General features: G+C 40.1%; 1 protein-coding gene across 5 annotated transcripts in view; it reads right to left on the reverse strand.

The window, feature by feature from the left end:
* The window catches only part of LRRC1 (leucine rich repeat containing 1), a 120,454-nt gene extending 101,314 nt beyond the window's left edge, over positions 1–19,140 (reverse strand). For 2 of the 5 annotated variants that reach the window (XM_087916192.1, XM_026695194.2), the window contains exon 1: positions 15,090–19,140. In XM_087916192.1, the coding sequence (XP_087772318.1) occupies positions 15,090–15,248 (159 nt within the window). In that variant the 5' untranslated portion in view covers positions 15,249–19,140. Of the gene's footprint in view, positions 1–14,141; positions 14,688–15,089 lie in introns of those variants that run through there. The other 3 variants (XM_087916197.1, XM_087916206.1, XM_087916210.1) reach the window with 2 other exon arrangements.
* Between the last annotated feature and the right edge of the window lie 1,646 nt (positions 19,141–20,786).

Consider the following 20,786-nt stretch of genomic DNA (forward strand, 5'->3'; position numbering starts at 1 on the left):
AGAGAACTGAATAAAACAAGGACCTTGGGGAAAAAATCAGTAACTTGGGAACTGTAGACATATGCTTAATAAGGTAAGAAGGGTAAATGTGGAGCTAGTCCATTTTAAAAAGGGAAATATACACATTTTCATCATATGTATGTACTAAATGCACCAGCTTCCTTTGTGAGGCATAACCAAATCTCAGATTTAATCCACCTTAGATTATTTCTGTTCAATGAGCTGGTGAATTCTAACCCAACAGCTTGATGTAGAAAATAGAAAAGTTCAAACACCTTGTATTGTTAGGGATGGTTTTTGAAAATTTCTTTTTATGTCAATCAAAAATAAAAATAGCCCTTTATTCTTCCTTCATTTAAATGGGAGCCAACTAGCAAGATGAATCCAAGCACAAAGCTGAAGAAAATGACTGATTTTGCTTCTTAGGAGCCAGCCAACTCTTTATAGAACTAAACAAAATATTACAGCAGAGTTTTTCTATCCACATCCAAGCATCCAATAGAGCAATGCTTCTATATACACACAGAGAGAGTTCACAAAGTCAAATCAACTTATCCTTTAGCACACATAGTAACAAAAAGATTGTTTTATCAACTTTTTCCACTCAAACAAAGAACACTAAGGTGGGGTAAAGATTTTCACCCAGTCATTACTGCAACATTCCAAGATAATCAGTGCAAAGACTTTAAAAAAAACTTAGGCTGATATAAGCTTATGGGAAAACTTTCAATGTAGTGTTTCTTTAGGGAAAAATAAAAATCCCTTCTTTCTTCACGTTTTCCAATTATTAAGCTGAATACCAGTTTGGTGTGGTGGTTAAAACACCAAGCTAGAAACTGGGAGAGTATGAGTTCAAGTCCTATTTTAGGCATGAAAGTTGGTTGGGTAACTTTGGGCCGGTCATGCTCTCTCAGCACATCCCACCTCACAGGGTTGTTGTTGTTGTGGGGAAAATAGGAGGAAGGAGGAGTATTAGGTAAGTTCCTATTAAAAGTAATAAAGGCAGGATGAACAAAAAGCATTTTAAAATCTAAATATGGTTTATTTGGCAATGGTTTAGGTATGAAACAGCTAATGTGATTCAACAAATCACAGCTAAACCATGACTTAGAAATATGAAACCAATTCTTAGGTTTAAACATACCAAAGTGGGCTATTCCAGAACCACTCAACATATTTCTTCTATTATTTTCATATTGCTCCTCGCTACAACTCTTATACTATAGTAAAGGTAACTGGACTCACTCTTTACAGCAAGTAAATCGTGTTTGTTTAGCTTTGATTTAGCATCCTGTGTGAACCTATCTAATTGTGATTTATTTAATGAATCATTTCCTAGCATGAAGCGTAAATCAGATCTATATGAAACCACTTCATAAAACAGTCCCCTTATAACAACAGAAGTTCTGAAAATACTTTAGATTGACATGAAACAAATACTGCCTACATAATTTGAAGATACTGCAAGAACTTCTACATCAAGGGATCTTGCATAATATCTATATAATCTTAAACAATATCTTGTAATAGCTGCCATACATGGCAATTTAAAGGCATTCCTACATGCAGACTAGCCTTTGGATATGGGTGACTCACATTGGTCTCTTGGTTGTGTTTGATATCAACAATTGTGGTATTCTTTTAAATGTATGGCGATTGGTGGGAAACAGCATAGTGTTGCAGTGATTCTCCTTTTTTTCTCCTTGATTACTTTCCACCAGTTTTCAGGAGGCCGGGGGTGGGGTGGGGGTCAAATCCCAGTTCTCCAAGAGTCCCTCAAGATTTGACACCCTCACCTCTCCTATGTAATGTCTATATTAAATCACTGGGTAAGATCATCCAATTACACAGGTCATGTTGGTGATACACCGTTACATATCTCATCCCTGGGCTGAACAAGTCATGTATCTGTAATGTTATTTCAGTGCCTGAAGCCCATTGGGGGTTGGAAGGAGAGAAGTTCAATCCTAGTTGAAGACCAAGTACATGGTTTCATGGACCACCAATCCCAGAGATTTTTTAACCTTAGTACTTGAGGGGATATCGCTTCCCTGGATTGAACTGGTGTGCAATTTGGGTTTTTTTCTGGACTCATTCAAGGAGCTAGTGGAAAATGTGTGGGTCTAAGTCTACATGGACGGAAGTAAGCAGTGGGGTGCCACAAGGTTCTGTCTTAGGCCCAGTACTCTTCAATATCTTCATTAACGACATAGATGAGGGAATAGAAGGGGAAATTACCAAATTTGCAGATGATACTAAGCTGGCAGGAATAGCTAACAGCCAAGAAGATAGGTTCAAGATCCAGATGGATCTTGACAGATTAGAACACTGGGCCATATCTAATAAAATGAAATTCAATGTAGAGAAAAGTGAAGTCCTACACTTAGGCAAGAAAAACCAAAAGTACACACATAGACTGGGTGAAACCAGGCTCAATAGCAGTAACTGTGAGAAGGATCTTGGAGTCTTAGTGGACAACCAGCTAAATATGAGCTAGCAGTGTGCAGTAGCTGCCAAAAAAGCTAATGCAATCCTAAATTGTATTAACAGAGGGATACAGTCAAGGTCAAGGGAAGTACTAATACCACTCTATAAAGCCTTAGTAAGACCACACCTAGAGTACTGCATCCAGTTTTGGTCACCACATTATAAAAAAAGATGTTGAGGCTCTAGAAAAGGACAGAGAAGAGCAACCAGGATGATTAGGGGACTGGAGACTAAAACATATGAAGAACGGTTACAGGAACTGGGCTTGGCTAGTCTAGTAAAGAGAAGAACCAGGGGAGACATGATAACAGTCTTCCAATATTTGAGAGGCTGCCACAGGGAGGAAGGGGTCAAGCTATTTTCTAAAGCGCCTGTAGGCCAGACAAGGAATAATGGATGGAAACTGAACAAGGAGAGATTTAACCTGGAAATAAGGAGAAACTTTCTGACAGTGAGAACAGTCAACCAATGGAACAACTTGCCCTCGGAAGTTGTGGGAGCACTATCACTTGAGACTTTCAAGAAAAGATTGGACTGCCATCTGTCAGAAATGGTGTAGGGTCTCCCGCTTGGGAGGGGGATTGGACTACATGACCTACAAGGTCCCTTCCAACTCTGATTATCTGTATCTGTATGTGCCGATTCATGTTGCATGGCATTTACACCCTTTCATGGATCAAGATGCCCTACTTATAGACAGTGATGTCTTCGTTACCTCCTGTATGGGCTACCATAATGTGCTCTATATGATTGCCCTTAAAGACCAGTCAGAAGGGATAGCTGTTCTAGAATGCAGCCACAGGAGCAGTGATGGGCATACCTCAGTGCACCCATTTAGCCTTTGTGGTACAGAAGCTGCACTCTTGGCTTATGGATGCAAGTTAAAGTGCTGTTCATCGTGTATAAAGCCATATGTGACATAGGATCTGGATATTTGCAGGATTGTCTATCTCCAATTATGTCTTCCCAAAAAAGTTTGTCCTGCCTTAGATCCCAACTTAAAGAGTGTCCTCTGGTGAGACCCAGAAGTTCTACTTTCTAGCTGTTGCACATACCTTTTGGAACATTTGCTCTAAGATCCACATAGCCCTGACCTTGCCAACTTTTAAAAGAACCCTGACTGGCTCTTTCATCAGACAATGTGCCAGGGCATTATATAAACCCATTACTAATTCTATGTGGATTGTTCTTGATGATTGTGGTTCTCTACCCCCACAATGGCACAGATGGGTCTACATTGTATTATTGTATATATTGTTGTCGTAATCCTTGTAAGCAGCCCAGAGTCTTGCACAAGTGGGTAGCTGGAGAAACTGAAATAATAAGAGTAAAAAAACTGAAAGTGCAGACTAGGATTATAAAAACAAAGCAAATTATCCCAGGTTAAGCCATACACTAATACAAATATACTTCACAAGTGAACAACAACAACAACAACAACAACAACAACAACAAGATAGAAAGAGTTCAGTTTGTTCTTTAATATCACTAGACAACCTGTCCACCATGGGTTTATCATTTCAGAGTTATTTCCTTACCTAACAAAAAAAACAAATGACCATAGGTGGACAAAAAAGCAGTGGGAGCAGAAGCAATTTTCAATGTCTTGCCAGCTTCCCCACTGTTTTCTTGTGGGGAAACTGGCATGAAGCTTCAGAAACTTTCTTCCTTCCTTCCCTCCCTCCCTCCCTTCATGTGTGGGGTGCATAGGAGGGGGAGTACAAATTGGGGGAGTGTGCAGGGGGAGGTATGGACCAGGAAAAGTAAGTTGAGTTCCTTTGTCCCTATTCCATCTTCTCTTCCCTTCCCTTCTCAACAGGTAGGCCAAGTGGCTGCTGGTGGGTGGGGATCAGAGTGCGGAACTGCAATATTGCAAAATTGCTATACGTCATTCAAATTGAGTATCCTGTGACTGCAATAGCCACCATTAACACTGAAACAGCCACAACTCCCCCAAATTTCCTTTTCTCAGTCATGAACACAATCTGAAAGTTAGGCCATTTGAGGTTCTGTGGTCCAAAAATTGTTGTCCTAAGGTGCACCATTTTTCCCAGTTGAAAGTCATAATTTGGCAATACATAAATTCTGAATACTTAAGTACTTTTAACGAAATCTGAGTAGCCACTCTATTTAGTAGCAATCATTCCATATCTTTAACAGCAGCATGAACTAGAAATGTTGAAGTTTGATATGGGTATAGGGTAACCTGAGATAACAATTCATATGCAGCCTTTGGATTCATGTCCTGTGGGTTTCAGAAAACCTCAGACTATGACTTGTTAAAAATGGCAGGGGGATACATTTCTGCCATTTTGCAAAGGAAAAAAAATGCAAGATGTAGTGTAAGCCATAAAATGGGCAATTTCATATTTAAAACAAAGTGGGGGAGCTCTAACTCAAACTATTCTTAGAAAATAAAAATGTGATGTGGGTGATTACAGCCCAGTAATTTTTGGAAATGTGCCCATCTACCTTCAAAAGGAGAATAGAACTTTGAGTGGCAGAAAACACCTGCAAAAGCACCTTAGCAATTTGTTTTTTGACAAATCACTATTGGTTGACTGACCATGTCCATCACAAGACAGATTTGTGAGGCTTATTCCCTCCCCCAATAGTTGTACTTGTGCTTAGATGCCTAAATAAGTTTCCTGCCTCTGTATACAAATCCCTGTAGCTAAAATGTCTTACTATTACAACTACCTCTGTTGCAATAGGCTTTAGTTGGTGAACCTCAGGACTTAAGTTTTAAGAACAATAGATCTTCCAAGATGGAACTCACCTCATTCTTGACATTAAAAGAGCACCAATAAAGCATTCACAATATTGAGGTGTATCCCATCTGTCTTCAGACAGATCTTCTGTTAAGATTAGCAAAGTACAAAGTGGAAAGGAAGATGGAATAAACAGCACCTAACAGAATGAACCCAGCTAATGCCAGCCTCAGTTCTGTTGTCATCAAATTAGTTTCTGCAGCTATGCCCACAAAAGCTTTTCAGCATTGTGACCTAAAACTCCCCCAAGAGGCCAATTTTGAATTATTCTTCACAGCTACTGCAAAGTAGCAAAAGAAAGAAGTCAGCAAAAATAAGGTGCTTATGTTGCAGACACTTCAAAATAACAGCAAGGTATTCTTTTCATGCAATGAATAATGTATTACAACAACATTTTTTTATTATTTTCCTCTGGACAGGGATTTATTTCCTCTCCATTTTATGTAGAATGAACAGCAAGAACAGGAAAGATTAAAGAACATCTGCTGTGAAAATCTCACCAGATCACAGCAGAGAAAAGCTTTCACTTCCAGCTGCTGCAGTGAAAACCTATAACCAGACCTTACTGGATGTCACTGTATCTCTGGCTAATTTAACTGCAAACAGGGGAACACAGTTCTTTGACAGTGGTGGGAAATGTGTTAAACAAGACATGCTCCACATGACCAGATTTACACAGATAAAATATCTATCTTGTATTAGAAACAGTTGCCACTGGGTTTGGGGCATGATAAGCCAGTGTGTATTGCAGCCCAGTGGATTCATTTAACCTCTATATCTGGATTTATTGCCCAATTCTAAATTCCTCAGAAGATATATTTACTGTCTTTTCTGAGGAACTTTACTATCCAGAGAAAGCAGATTAGCGTTGGACCTCATGAAAAACTATTTCACTCAAACCCAAAGTAACTAAAAACCTTGAGTAAAAAAAATGGCAGTGTTCCTTGATTCCCTGCAGATGTTAGCCATACATGCTGGAGATTAAGGAGATAGTAATCCAATATATTAGGATGGTACCATGTTCATAACGTTGCAATCCAGCCTGCTACCCTTCCAGGTTTTTTAATGTTTTTCTACTGGCAAATAACGTGCATAGTCAAAAAAGCACTAGCAGTACAACTTCTAGGATAGAAAATATTGAACAATGTCCTTGGAAATGAAAGTATATCTTTTAAATAATGTAAACATTCAGAAAGTGCGCTGTTTGTTTTTTAAAAAAACTGAAAGGTTTTTTTTAACTTTATTTGTAACAGATAAATATAGACATATTGAATGAAATTGTGGTTTCCTAATCATGGTATTTTGTAGGAAGACATGTTTCAAATTATGTCTTCAATAATAAGCCACCAAAACATGCATTAAAATGTAGGATTAAGCAGATGTTTTGCCTTAAGTAGCAAGCAATCATAAAAAATGGGCAATAATGAGTAGTATTTGTCATTAAGCAATTACAGTTAAGCAATGAGAGGCAGTAAAATGTGACAGTTACTGTTGCTATTTTAAAGCCAATTCAATCAAGCTCTTCTAAGATTAAACTTGCACAGAATATGAGATCCAAATTACTGCCAAAAAGGGGAAAACAAGAAACCAGGATTCTTTTTCTCCCTGCCGTTGTTGATACAAATTTGATTTGAATGTGGTAAACCTGTACCCCAAGAATAGATGAACCAGGGCATGGTTTGCCTGTTCTATAAATTAGCATGTTATATGCATCTATATCATGATTCATGGCTTAATGTGTTATGAATGTAACCAACAAAGTTTTTTTAATAAATTATTTTAGTTTAACATACGACTTGTTATACAAAAATAAACTAGACTCACAGAGATCACACGAGAAAATATTGGAATGTGCTGAAATGAGTAGATTGACATTTCAAATCAGAGAACAAGATGATAAACAATTTTATAAAATCTGGGATCTATTCTATCAATGGTTAGAAAATAAAACATGGTAACGAAATATGTAGATTCTTAGAAAATAATAAATATATAAAGATGTATTCTTTTCTTATTACATCTACAAAATGATTGTAGGATAGATTTGAGATGATAATATGAACTGTCACAAAACAAGTAAGATATTGTAAAGTAAAATATGATTATTTTGTAAAACATGAATGAAGAAAAGTATAGTCAAATGATTGATTAACAATGATATTAATGTATTTAATACTTGATTGAAAATATGAGAATATATACAATGTAATTGTAATTGAAGACTACGAAATGGAAGCACAAAACAATTTGTAAACCAACCGGCATACTGTATGTATATATATGGAAGATGGCTTGATGTTTTTATGTTTTGTTTGTCTATGTTCGTCTTAAAAACCAATCAAAATTAAAAAGAAAAAAGAAAAAAAAGAAAAATGCTGTTCAACTTATGCAACCTGCCTATAGATTTATGTTACTATATTATAACTTCTAGTTATGTGCCTTAACTCATTATCTTAGTATTCCAAGGACTTTTGATGTTATAACAATTTATTGGGGGAAAAATGCACAGGATAGCTAAGTAGTTCAGTACTGTTTCTGAAAGCAGCTTATTGATATCTTGCTATTGATTGTAATATTTGAGAGGCTGTCAACAAAAAAGAGAGGGGCAACCTATTCTCCAAAGCACCCGAGGGCGAGACAAGAAATAATGGATGGAAACTTATCAAAGAGAGACCCCACCTAAAATTAAGGAGAAATTTCCTGAGAGTGGAGAACTATGAAATCAATAGAATGACTTGTGGGAACTCCAATGTTGGAGGTTTTTAAGAAGAGCCATTTATGCAGAATGGTATAGGTTCTCCTACTTGGGCAGGGGGTTGCACTAGAAGACCTGTAAGGTCCCTTCCAACTCTATTATTCTATAGTTTGAGAACTAGGGTAGTAGTAACTACTCTTAAGACACTAGCTTCACAGTGAAAAGCTATCATAAAAAATGAAAATTAATAACAGGACAGCAAAATCCAAAGGTTAATTAAATTTCTGAAGACCTCGATTTCTATCTGGCTTAATGTCAGAAGTGTATTCATACTGTTATGGTTAGATAAACTACCTATTACGCATTTTTTCTCCTTAAAATGACATGTTTCAGGAAAGCCTAAAAAGATACAATCTGTTACAAATGATGCATAGTTAATCCATAATTGCTTTGCCACTGCAGTGTAAACTCAGTTTTAAACAATGTAGCTATATCAAATACCTATACCTAGTTCAAAAATAACAGAATATGGTGGAAAATCATTGTTAAATGGAATTTATTTTAGGGTGCTGCAATTGAGAAACATCTATTTTAAAATTCAAACATTGAAACAAAACATTTAAGACTTAAGTTTGTTAATCTTACAGAAGTTCCCATGAAAGTTTACTATTTTATCATCACAAAATTTCTTCAGATATAATGTGAGTCAGAGGCATTCAAAACTCTAGATTAAAATGGAAAAATATTTGTTGTGCACTTATTTCCACATGATCACCTGGGGGGGGGGGCATACTAAATGTGCTTTCCACAGTGACAGTAGCACATTATTTTATTACGATAGTAGCAAATTACCTCATGTTTACGATGGGAGCAAAGTTGGACATGCTAACATCCTGTAAGATGAACAGAAGCCAAAAGGTGATTAATCATCTGTGAAAACATGAAATAACTGGCCAAATTTCCTTTATCACATGACCCTGTTTCCTGGACCTAGAAGTACAGTATCTCACAAAATAATTTGGCAGTATTCTGATTCACACATCACTGATTTTCAGAAAAAAACATAATAGGCCAGAATGATACCACCTAAGCCAATCTATGCCTCAAGTTGGGTTGTGTTGTGTTGTGTTCCCATAATTATAATACTCTAGTTTCACATAAGTATGGCGTTACTCATCATTCATAGTACAGTATCTGTTACATATTTTAGTGGCTTGAAGTCTTGCCATGACTTAAACCTGCTGTTCCAGAGAATCTAGATATTTCAAAAGAGACTGCTGAAACAACAAGGCAGTCACTCCATTAATAAAACCTGCTCGGCAAAAGTGCACTCTACCTTCATTAACTAGAAAATATAAAGTTGAAGAAATTGTTAAATAACAAGCATAAGAGCCAATTTGAAGATACTGCTTAATATTTTAAGTCACTGACCTGGTTTGCATTTCACACTAAGCTATGGTATAATCGTGTTTTAACAATCCACAGTTAGTTAGATTCATTAAAATGAAAATGAAACTAGATTATAGCTATAATCAGTTGTATAACTGAAACCCAAGAAGGACAGCCAAACAAATTCAATTCATACTCAATATAAGAAAGGGTTGGGAAAACTGTCCTTCTAAATCAAGGGTGTTAAACTCGTGGCCCATAGGCCAGATGCATCACATGTTGGCCACGCCTACCCATTTTAACAAAGGGGGGAAAGTCATATGTCATGTGACACCACAAATTTGACACCCATGTTCTAAATTATCCTGAATTATATATAATCCTTAGGAACTCAGCTAATGGCTAATGAAGAGGATTGCTAGAAGGAAGGCTTCAAAAGCTTCTTCTTTTACATATTTGCAAAACAGTTGACAGGTATTGCACTGTTTCTAACTTCAATACTGTAAAGCTCAATTCAAGGGAGATCCTTTGATTCTATGGGTTTTTACTGTACTTCATTAGAAAATACAAAATTAATGGATTTTGGATGTAACATCAAATTTGCTCTTGGGAACTTGTTATGATGGGACATCAAACAGAACTATTACTATATTTGTACTAATTTGTTAACAAGAAAAGAATGAATGGGTTCAGATACATAAATAAAGAAGTGAATTATTATTCATTAACTTTATTTGCTGCCTCTCTCACTGTAGGCCTACCCTAGGCAGCTTTCAACATGAAAATGTAGAAATGAACAGAAGCATAAACATAACAATAGCAAAGTAATGGAACAATAGAATAAGTAATGAAAAAGAAAACCATGAGAATATAGTGGTATGAGAATAAAAGATGGATAGGTAGAGAGTAGAGAGCAAGGGAGAGGGGTGAGGAGGTGGTGTCAGCTATCAATCCAGCAGCCACCTCTGCTGTGGTATTCCCCCACTGGATCCTCAATTGGTTCCTTCTGCCAGGCCAATTGGTAGGCAGGTCTTCAAGCTCTTACAGAAGGATAAGAGATTTTAAGGCAGATCTCACCTTGAAGGGGAGGACATTACGAAGGGTGGGAATTAACACAGAGAGCTCTAATGAATAATGGGTGCGTTAATGATAACCACCTGCTCTATGCTAGTTTTCAGCTTACACACTGAAGAGGACATAAAAATATCATACCAGGAACTGAAGATCAAGAACGCAATTTCAAAAGAAATTACTATCTCCAACAGATGCTTAATTAACTGAACAAATTATTGTTTTACTCCACTAGAACAGAGAAAACTGTTGGCAGAGGAGACGAAACGCAAACTGTGACAAACCAAAATGAAGCTGTAACAGCAACAGTTATCACAGTATGCAAATTCCCTGTGCCAGCATTTAGAATGTTTTATGAATACTTTCTAAATGGAATTATACTGGTTGGGGTTTTTTTTTTTCATATTTTCCAAATGGATAATGTGTTTGGATTAAGAGTTGGAATGTGAGTTAGATTCAATTATCTCCACTGCTCTGGAATCACTTTCAATTTTTGACAAATTATCATAAACTTCTGCAAGACGGGAATAACAGTGAACTGGGCAAGGTGATGTTTGATAAAAGAAATAAAAATAAGGAATGTATCACATTCCTAAGGTCAATCAAGCTATTTATTAAAATTGCATTTTATGGTAACTATAATGAAGAAGAAGAGCTACCATGCTATGATACCCTTCTCTAAGCATCCATAAAGGGCGAGAATGATTTGTCTTTGCTTTCTGCCTGTTTACCATTCAGTTCCAAAGTTCACCCCCAACTTCATTTCTATGAAGGATGGAGTATTTTTTTAAAAAGCAATCTAGGCTTCATATTAAAGTCTGCTTTATTTATTTGTGTTAAATTGTCAGCTTAGGTGATACCTACTGTGTAGATTTCTACATATATCAGTTTCCACCTGTTTCACATGGCTTTATTATTAGGATTTCAGAAATGGTGGAATATTTAAATAGATTTTTTGAGAGAGAGCTTTCAAAATACACTCATCTCTACACAAAATATCACTGTGTCACTTTTTTCTTGCTTCATGAACGTATTAATAGAATCCACATCAGAGTTAGCACAAACACACATTTCCAGGCATGGAGTCTTATCCTAATTTCCTATCCAAGTGCAAAACACAATTACATGTTAACTTAGACATTTTACCAGAGTTGAATTTCCCTGATGATATTTTGCTGTTGTAGCTGAAACTCTGCTGTAAACAGGCAATGTTGTATAAATCACACCAATATTTTAGAATATTGAAAATTAAAGTGCAATGTTTGCAAATCCTCCGCTATTGCAAGAAAAAAAAACTTGAGTAAAAATTTGGTAACCATATATTTTAACTGCTAGTTGTCCTCCTGCAGAAATAGATCCACAGGATAAACCACCACAAATCACTAAAATCCTGCCAAAGTGCTGTAAAAATAGCAAGGGAAAAAAACCTCAACATCCAACATATTATTTTTGATTTGTCAGTTTTGTTTCTGCTTTTATTCTAGTAAATATGCATCCAGATACCATCAATCTTTTGATAAAACTAGCGATGTCTAAGTATTTTTTTTTCTGATGTTTAAGTAATTTTTTTTTTCTAAGTACAATGGTAGCTAGATAAAGATGATAAGATTTTAGGAGTGCTGATTCAGCCTGTGTATCTGTAAATGACAATGTCTGGACAAAATTCCTAATTCCACACTAGCTAAAAGAACAAGTATAGCACTACAATGTAGGGTACCTGTTCTTTAAGTTACATTTAATTTTTGCAGATATTCAAAAATGGTACTACATCAAAATGTTGCTGCCTGGACATTGACCAGACAAACATCATTATTCCCTCTTCATTTGATTCATCTGCTTAGTAGTCAGGCAACATTTGAGCTAATATGGTCTGCTTCATAACTGCCTTAACATAATATAATACTGGTTTTTGTTTTTGTTTTCAAAATTAAGTTACTGAAATAACTCTAGTATTGCCTTACAAAAACTATCTGACTTATCCATAGTTTGGCGTAGGCCACAAAACTAAATACAATAAATTAAATCTTGTATTAGAAGGAATAATTTTAAAAATACAACACAAAATTGGAAAGACTCACAAAAGTTAAGCTGCAATTTATTTTCAGACCCTTTATCTAATAAACAGCTCACTGCGACACTTAAGATGAAAATAAATTTATATCATATGCCATTATTTCCTACAGATGGTAATGGATCTGGATATTCTGCTTTTACAGATTATCCTTTGGGAAACTGATTTAATGTGATTCTACTCGATAATTGAAAGCAATGTTTTTCTCTTTTAATTACATTTAAGATTCGCATTCAATGAGTAGCTTAGAATCATGCTAAGTTCAAAACACATATACTATATTATTAGCATACAGGTGTGCCCAGGCCAACAAAATGACAATAATACCTAACAGATATTCCAAGTCTTGAGTTCAGTATTAGCCTAAGGCAGTAATACAAATAAACAGGAAAGAAAGAACACAAATAAACATGAAAGAAAAAAACACAAAGATAAGACAGCCTTCCCAAACCAATTCTTTCTCACTACAGTATATAGAAGACATCTCCTCAATTTCTGGATTTTTTTTTTCTTAAAGTCCAGGTTTCCATTATCCAAAATATCCTCATGTTCCCAGGGGTCTGCTACCTTTTTTTACTTCATTCCCAATTTAATCTTTTCACTAATTTTTTTCTAATACCAGCTTAAGTAAAGTTTTCAATTGCCTCAATAGCCATTTTTATTCAAGTATTATTATCCACCTGTACTTCCTTTAATCTTGTCTATGATGCTGAACACTTGTACTTTTCCTTCACTTATATCTGCTACAGATTTCACCCTTGCCATTAACTATGTTGGACTTTAATCCGACCATACCAACAACTTTTCCTTTTCTCATAGAAACCACACTGCAAACTGCTTAGCTGCCTAAGCAGCTAATCATTCTACCCTGCCACACCAGTTTGCCCAATTTGTGTCAGAGGTTTTAAAAACAGAAATGCAAGGCAATATAGCTGTGCTGGCATTCACTTTCCAAATTTCTATAAAGAACATGGGAAGTAACTATAATAATGAAAGCCATTAGCTGTGGGAGGAAGCAGGCTTGAGGTCATAAAGAATGTTTTGTGGGCACATCTAAAAACCAGCTTAAAAACTATGGAATAATTAGTAAAGCACCACCTCACTGTACATGCTACACTACTCACACAGCCAAAGCAGGATTTGATACTCATCTCCCCACAAAATGCTGTTTGAGCTGCTATATGGAAAATACAAGCTATGGGATTTGTGCATTTTTAAAACGTGACATAACCCCCCCGCCCCCAAGTCTCCTGGAGTGAGCGCCCCACTCAAATCCAAATAAAGCACTAGAAAGGAATATAAATAGTGTTTGCTATGTCCCATGCATAAAATAATAGTTTACACTCCCATTTTTCTCTCTCCACACATGCAAAGTATTCAAGGAAAAATATATAAATCTCACAGCCCTAAGCATCCATGGCAGGATTACATTAGGCTGAAATCCTGACTTAGCAGTCGCTGGAACAGACAAACCCATAAACACCCCGATTCCCTTTGTCCATCATCGGACACTGAATGGACACCATTGAATCCATTTGGTCTAGTGGTTCAGGCACCAGGGTAGAAAATGGGAGTTTGTGAGTTCAAGTGCTGCTTTAGCCATGAAATCCAACTTTGGTAAACTTTGGGCCAGTCATTCTCTCTCAGACCAACCCACCTCACAGAGCTGTTGTTTGTGGGGCAACCAGGAGGAAGATGATGTGTTGGATGTATTCCGCACCTTTGAGTTCTTGGTACCAAGGAAGGAAGAGAGGGAGAGATCTCAGTGGGAATCGTCCGAAACAGCCCCCTTCCCTTCACTCCGGGAAGAGAGGCCTCCGGAACAGCTCAGGTGTACCACACTCGAGGCCCGATCCCACGTACCCCGCCCCCCTCTTCCCTACAGGGGCTCCGGTGCATAAGCTGTTTTGAGGCTGGCCAGGGCTCCGAAGCCTCGTCGTTTTCCCAAGGCAAGGCAGGCTGCCAAACTCAGGGAAAACTCGGGACTTGCAAGCCCCGAAGATTGGGGGACGTTGTCAGGAAGAGTGGCGCCAAAGCAGACTTTTCCCTGCCGCTCACCCACACACCCCAAATACTCCACACGCACGCACGGACTCGCTTCCTGCCAACTGGTGGAATAAACTGGGGAGGGTCGGGGCGGGGGGGGGCTTTTGCTGTAGGGCTGATCGAAGTTTCCACGTCAGACAAGAGAGCGCGCGTCTCTGGGGGTTAGGATAGAGCCCGAAGAGCGACTTAAGGCCACGTAAAGGCACGGGCTTCCCTAAACGCTCCAAGTAAAAAAGGGGTGGTGGGAGTAAGCAGCCTGAGGGAGAAGCAGAGGCGGAAAACTACTCCAGGGTGGTCGGCTTCACCCTCTCATACTCCGCCCTCCCCTCACCCAGGAACAAAACTTCTCAAGCGGCCCCGTGGAAGCCTCGGTTGCCAGCTGGGAAAAGGGAGAAAGGCGGCTAAGCGGTGGCCACCGACGACCTCGCGAGGAAAGTTCGCCTTTCTCTTCCCCCGCACCCCCCGCGCGCTTTCTTCGCCTCCCCGGTCCTCGCTGCTTCCACCCCCCTCCCCACACACCCACTCCCCAATCCTCCTCTTCCTCCTCCTCCTTCCTCACCTTGGGCAGTTCTCGCAGCTGGTTGGCGTCCAGCAGGAGTTCTTCTAAGCTGCGGCTGTAGCGGTAGATTTCCTCCGGCACGGCGGCCAGCGAGCAGTGGCGCTTATCGATCACCTCCACATGACGGTTGCACCGCCACAGCGGGATGCAATGAAACATAGCGGCGGCGAAGCGGCGGAGCAACAACGCCCGCCCGCTCGCCCGCCTCCCTCCGCCTGCCAGACACCCGCCGAAGCCGCGCAGGGCAGGGGAGGCGCGCGCCGCCGGCTCTTTCGGCTCTGCTCCTCGTCTGAAGGGCGCGTTCCGCGTCTGCCCTGGGAGACCCGCGGGGCCGAGGGGGTGGCTGGCCGAGCCCGCCCCTTAGCAACCTCGCCGACGCCGTGCTCTGAAGCCGTCTCCCCACGGCCGCCCTTCCCTGGCGCCCTCTGCTCCGCCTCGTCCTCGCAATTCGTCCCCGAGAGGCAGAAGGAAGGCGGCTTCTGAAATCGATCCGAGGAGGACGGGCGGCTGAGGGAGGCACTTTCTCCCCCCTTTCAGCGCCTTGTGCAGTCGCCGAAAGAGCCAAGCGGCAATTGCTCGGGGAGCAAAGAAGACAAGGGGCTGCAGAAATCTTCCTCCGATTGCTTCTTACCGGGAGCTTCTGGTTGCACCGGTGGCAGCGTCAACTCGCAAGTCCCGGGCTGGCTTCCGAAGGCACTGGCTGGCTGCTGGCTGGAGCCTGAGGCACCTTTGGGAAGGGTGTTTTTTTTTTTTTCCCTCCCATTCCAGTGTCTGACCCGGAACAGCCGCTCTCCCTCCTCCTCCTCCTCCTCCTGCTGCGTACTCGCTCGCTCCCTTTCTCTTCTCAAGCTGACATCATCAGAGCCTGGGCCCGCCCCTTCTTTCCTCGCTCCGATGCTGGTATCTGACCCCAGGTCGGGTGACACCGGCGGCAGAGGAGGGCGCCTTCTTGCCAGTCTTCGCGGCTGGGAACTTCGGGTGAAATCGGCCCGGGAGCGGCCGAGGAGCGATGCGGAGAGGCTTTCCGAAAGTTTCGCCTTTGTTAGAAACGCGGCCGTCGGCACGCCGTCTCCCCCGCGCGCTACTTTTGCAAATCACCCAAGTTTTCGGAAAGCGAGGGGTTTTTGTGCGAAGGTGCCGCGCGCGGTCTTTGGCATCTTTAGCTCGGAAGGGAGAAGTTTTGGGGCGTGAGATGAAGGTCCAGTCTTCAAAGGATCAAGAGGACCCGTTTAGTTTCTCTCGAGTTCTGTGGTCGAAGGTTAAATGGGAAGAGAGTGCGTGGGATAGAGAAGAAAAATGTTGCCAAATGGCCATTTTAAAAAAAAAATGAACTTGAACAAATGGCAAGTCCTCGGTAAACTTCGTTGTTTTTGTTTTAAGTGAGCAGAGTTAAGAGTGGTGTTCTGCACACAGCTGGAATGTGAAATGCTTTTGGCTTCAGTTACATTGTTAAACTGTGGGATTTTTCTGCCTGCCTTGTCAGGTGGATTATGGTGATGGTCCTCTATTTACCATCACAATTGAGACTGATATTTCTGTTGCTAAACCAGACAGTTGTTCAGTGAATTTTGCCCCATTTTACAACCTTTCTTGTCACGGTTGTTAAGTGAATTGCTGCAATTAAGTTAGCAGCATGGTTGTAAAGCAGTGGAGGTGGTATTCATCCAGTTTGCACCGGTTCGGGCGAACGGTAGCAAGGATTTGGCGTGGGTCGCCGAACCGGTAGTAAGTTCTGGCTGGCCATGCCCCCAACCCGGTTGCCTGGTTGCCGCTGGCTCATTTGCCCCGGCCGCCCGATTCTCACCCCATCCGTCTGACGCTCGCCTTTTAAGGTATTTCTTTTTTCCCTCTCGACAATCAGCTGTTCATATGATCAGCTGTGCGGAATTCCCCTTGCTGAGGCCCAGGGAAGGCAAACCATGGAGGGAGGGGCGGAGCCTAGGCTCCCTTTTTTTTTCTTCCAGAGCCCCAGGGGAGCCTTCAAGGAGCAAAAATGCCAGAGCCTCCTCTGACACCAGGAAGGCCTCAAAACGGAGCGTGGGGGGGGGGGTCCTGCGGGCCCCTCCTGTGCTCCGGGTTTTTTTTCTTCCTGAGCCCCAGGGGAGACTTCTGGGAGAAAAAACAGCCCCCAGGAGGCTTGCCTGAGGCCCAGAAGGCTCAAAAAAATGGGTGGGAGGTGGCTGCAAAAAAAAAAAAAAAAGCCGCACCCAGTCACATGGCCATGCCCACCTAGCCTCGCCCACCTAGCCTCGCCCACCAAGCCACACCCACAGAACCGGTAGTAACAAAAACTGAATCCCACCACTGTTGTAAAGTGAATCTGGCTTTCCCATTCATTTTATTTGTCAGAAGGCACAAAAGATGATCACATGACCCTAAGACACTGCAATTGTTATACATATGAGTCATTTGCCAAGGATTTGAATTCTGATCATGTGACCATGGAAGTGCTGCAATGGTCATAAGTGTGAAAAACAATCATAAAATACTTTTCAGTGTCGTGACTTCAAATGGTCACTAGGCATACTGTTGTAAATCAAACACTACCTGTACTACAATCCTGCAAGGCAAATTAGGATTAGAAATGATATGAGGCCAGGAATCCAGAAATTATACCCAATATTGGTCACTAAAATGTCTACGTAGTAATCACTAGAAATACAATATAATATTTCTGGGTTGATGGTAAATTCCTTTCCTTTCCATTGAACAAGTGTAGCCTCTATCCAAAGTCAAGGAGAATAGATAATTGTGATGGTGTTGCTTTTGCAAAACTCTGAAATTGTTTGTCTCCTTTTTGGAGTTAAACACTCTTCCCAACTTTTTAGCAAATTAACCATACACATATACTCACATATACTCTTCTGTAAAATACAGCCTTCTGGATTACCAATTAAACTAATAATGCCCATATCCATATATGGAAAACAACAAAGATTTCCAGTTTTGCAGTTGGAACAAAAAAAAAATGACTGGATTTCCATAGCCTTAATAAAACATTTGAATGGATTTGTAAGAAGGATTTGTTTGCAAATGTAACTAGAAGACACAGGTTCCAGTCCTTATCATTCTCTTAAATCCATTCTTTTCCCAATACAATTCACACACTCGCCTTAAGATATTTTGTAGCCAATATCCTTTGTGGCTGATACAGTGGTCGACATAGCTGCTACCTGAATGCATTGATCAGCTTTCACAGAAAAACAAAAGCACTAGTCCATCTCAACAGTGCTGTGTGGACTATGAGCCATGGGTTTTGAAACTCAGGCCAAAAGATTACACAAGGGGTCTTTAAGTTCAAATGTCATGGATAGGATTAGTATTCAGGTTTTGTCATTCTCCCACATTAACAGCTGCTCCCATCTGACTCATGCAGGACATCAGCCCTATTGTACCATCAGAATCTGTTATTTAGGGTACATTCCACAGTGTTTGTACCCCTAATGCTGTGTGTTTGTCTATTGAGATAATGTGGAATGTCCAAGCCCTCATATAAATAACAGCAGTGCCAATTCTGAGAGGAAAGAGAGAAAGCTATCAGTTCAGTTGGAGTTCAAGTTCATTTAAGGCAAGGGTGAACAACCTGCAAATCTAAAGACGGACAGCCTAAACTGTTGGAAATTGCTGGTGTTTTTTCCTGCCATTTCAAAGCAAAAAATATGTAAGATAGTGTTGCTTTCTCACCATTTCTAGGCAGGAGTTAATATTAGGAGCTTCTGTGGTGCGGTGGTTAGAGTGCAGTACTGCAAGCTACTTCTGCAGCCAGCTGCCTACAATTTGGCAGTTCAAATCCCACCAGGCTCAAGGTTGACTCAGCCTTCCATCCTTCCGAGGTGGTTAAAATGAAGACCCAGATTGTTGGGGGCAATATGCTGACTCTGTAAACCACTTAGAGAGGGCAGTAAAGCACTATCAAGTGGTATATAAGTCTAAGTGCTATAGCTATTATATAAATAATGTAGGCTTAACATCATTTTAAAAGCAAAAAGTTGTCAAAACTGACTATATGATAGTCAGAAGTAAAATAAATAAATAAAAATAGCCATTTCCACTTTGCTTTACCACTAAGCCAATTATTATTCCCAGTTTATTCTCCCCTGACCCCGAGAAGTATGATGCTGAATGCTAGTGGTCAATAGGGAGGGGGGGGTCATCTAATGTGACTTGTAATGGCACAACATGAACTCTGCCACACACATACTTAAGTGCAACATTGTGGCACAAGGAAAGTGCAAAGAGGTAGAACTTGCATCATGACATCAAAGCACAGATTTCATCTTTGTTGCATCATTGTGCTTAGAAATGGATGCCTATGGCACTGAGCCCCCAGGGCTTATTCTTTGAAGAAACTACTGTAGTGTTCAAATTACAGAGGGAAGTAGGGGCTCCTTTAGTCAAAATCTCGTGCACCTGATTTTCTCATACATGACAATATTCTATCTCACACATATCTTTTTATGTAGCTAAGGAGTTCAGCAAAAGTGGAATTAAAATTCTCTCTTGTCCTTGCTGTAATTTGAGTGGGGTGGGGGGTGACAGACACCTTCAAGTGCTAAAAGTAAGTAAGGGCTGAAATAACTAAATCAAGAGTACAACTAGGGTCCAGAGTAAGGTGAGGCTTTACACTAGTAGCAGACTGAAGACAAGCAGGTAAACAAGGAAACATTAGGTGTTAGATGTTAAGTGTGGAATAAGTCTATTATGTGCATAAGTTTCTAAAGGTTAGTGGCTATATTTTCTTGGTATACTTAATGAGGTTAGTGGCTACATTCCCTTGGTATGCTTAGATAAAGGTAAAAGTTCCCCTCATACATGCATGCTAGTCATTTCCAGCTCTAGGGGGCGGTACTCAAAGATGTTTCCATGGTCATGTGGCTGGCATAACTAAACACCGAAGGCACACGGAACGCTGTTACCTTCCCACCAAAGGTGGTCCCTATTTTTCTACTTGCATTTTTACATGCTTTCGAACTGTTAGGTTGGCAGAAGCTGGGACAAGTAACAAGAGCTCATTCCATCACGCAGTGCTAGGGATTCAAACCACCAAACTACCATCCTTTCTGATCGACAAGGTCAGTGTCTTAGTCACTGAGCCACCACGTCCCTTTGGTATGCTTAATGAGAATCAAATAAAGCACATTAGAGTGTAGTCTGAGGAGTGAACATAGCCACCTATGGTTTCAGCAAACCTAGGCTTACTTAGTGTGATGTTTAAATATTGATTAAAATTAACCTTAACCCTAGAGGTTCCCATTCCTGCTTAAGCTGTCATAGCAATGCAGGAAATAATACATCTTACACTTTTAGTATAAACAGTTTGCACCTGACCCAATGCACGTTCTTTAAATGGTTCTTACAAAAAAAAAACCAGTGATATCCTGAAAAACATACAAACACAGAAACATAGTAAATAATCATTCCTACTAAATAATCATTCTTTAAAACCACAGTCATAAGAACATACTTATCAACAAGACATTTCCAAATGACTACGCCCAGAGTTTTACTGTACCTCTTTTATGAGCGATATAGCATTAAAAGCTAATACAATCATTTTAACATTTGTAACCCAGTGACGTACCAACTGAGTAGCAGGAAGTTCCAGGTTCAAGTCCATTTTCAGCAAAATCTATAAATACATATATTGTTCTTCCTGTTAGCTTTCAGTTTAATCCTAATGGCAAAATGTGTTTACAG

The sequence above is a fragment of the Pseudonaja textilis genome, chromosome 1 (assembly GCF_049901715.1).
Source record: "Pseudonaja textilis isolate UNSWEBS1 chromosome 1, rPseTex1.2, whole genome shotgun sequence".
Lineage (NCBI taxonomy): Eukaryota > Metazoa > Chordata > Lepidosauria > Squamata > Elapidae > Pseudonaja > Pseudonaja textilis.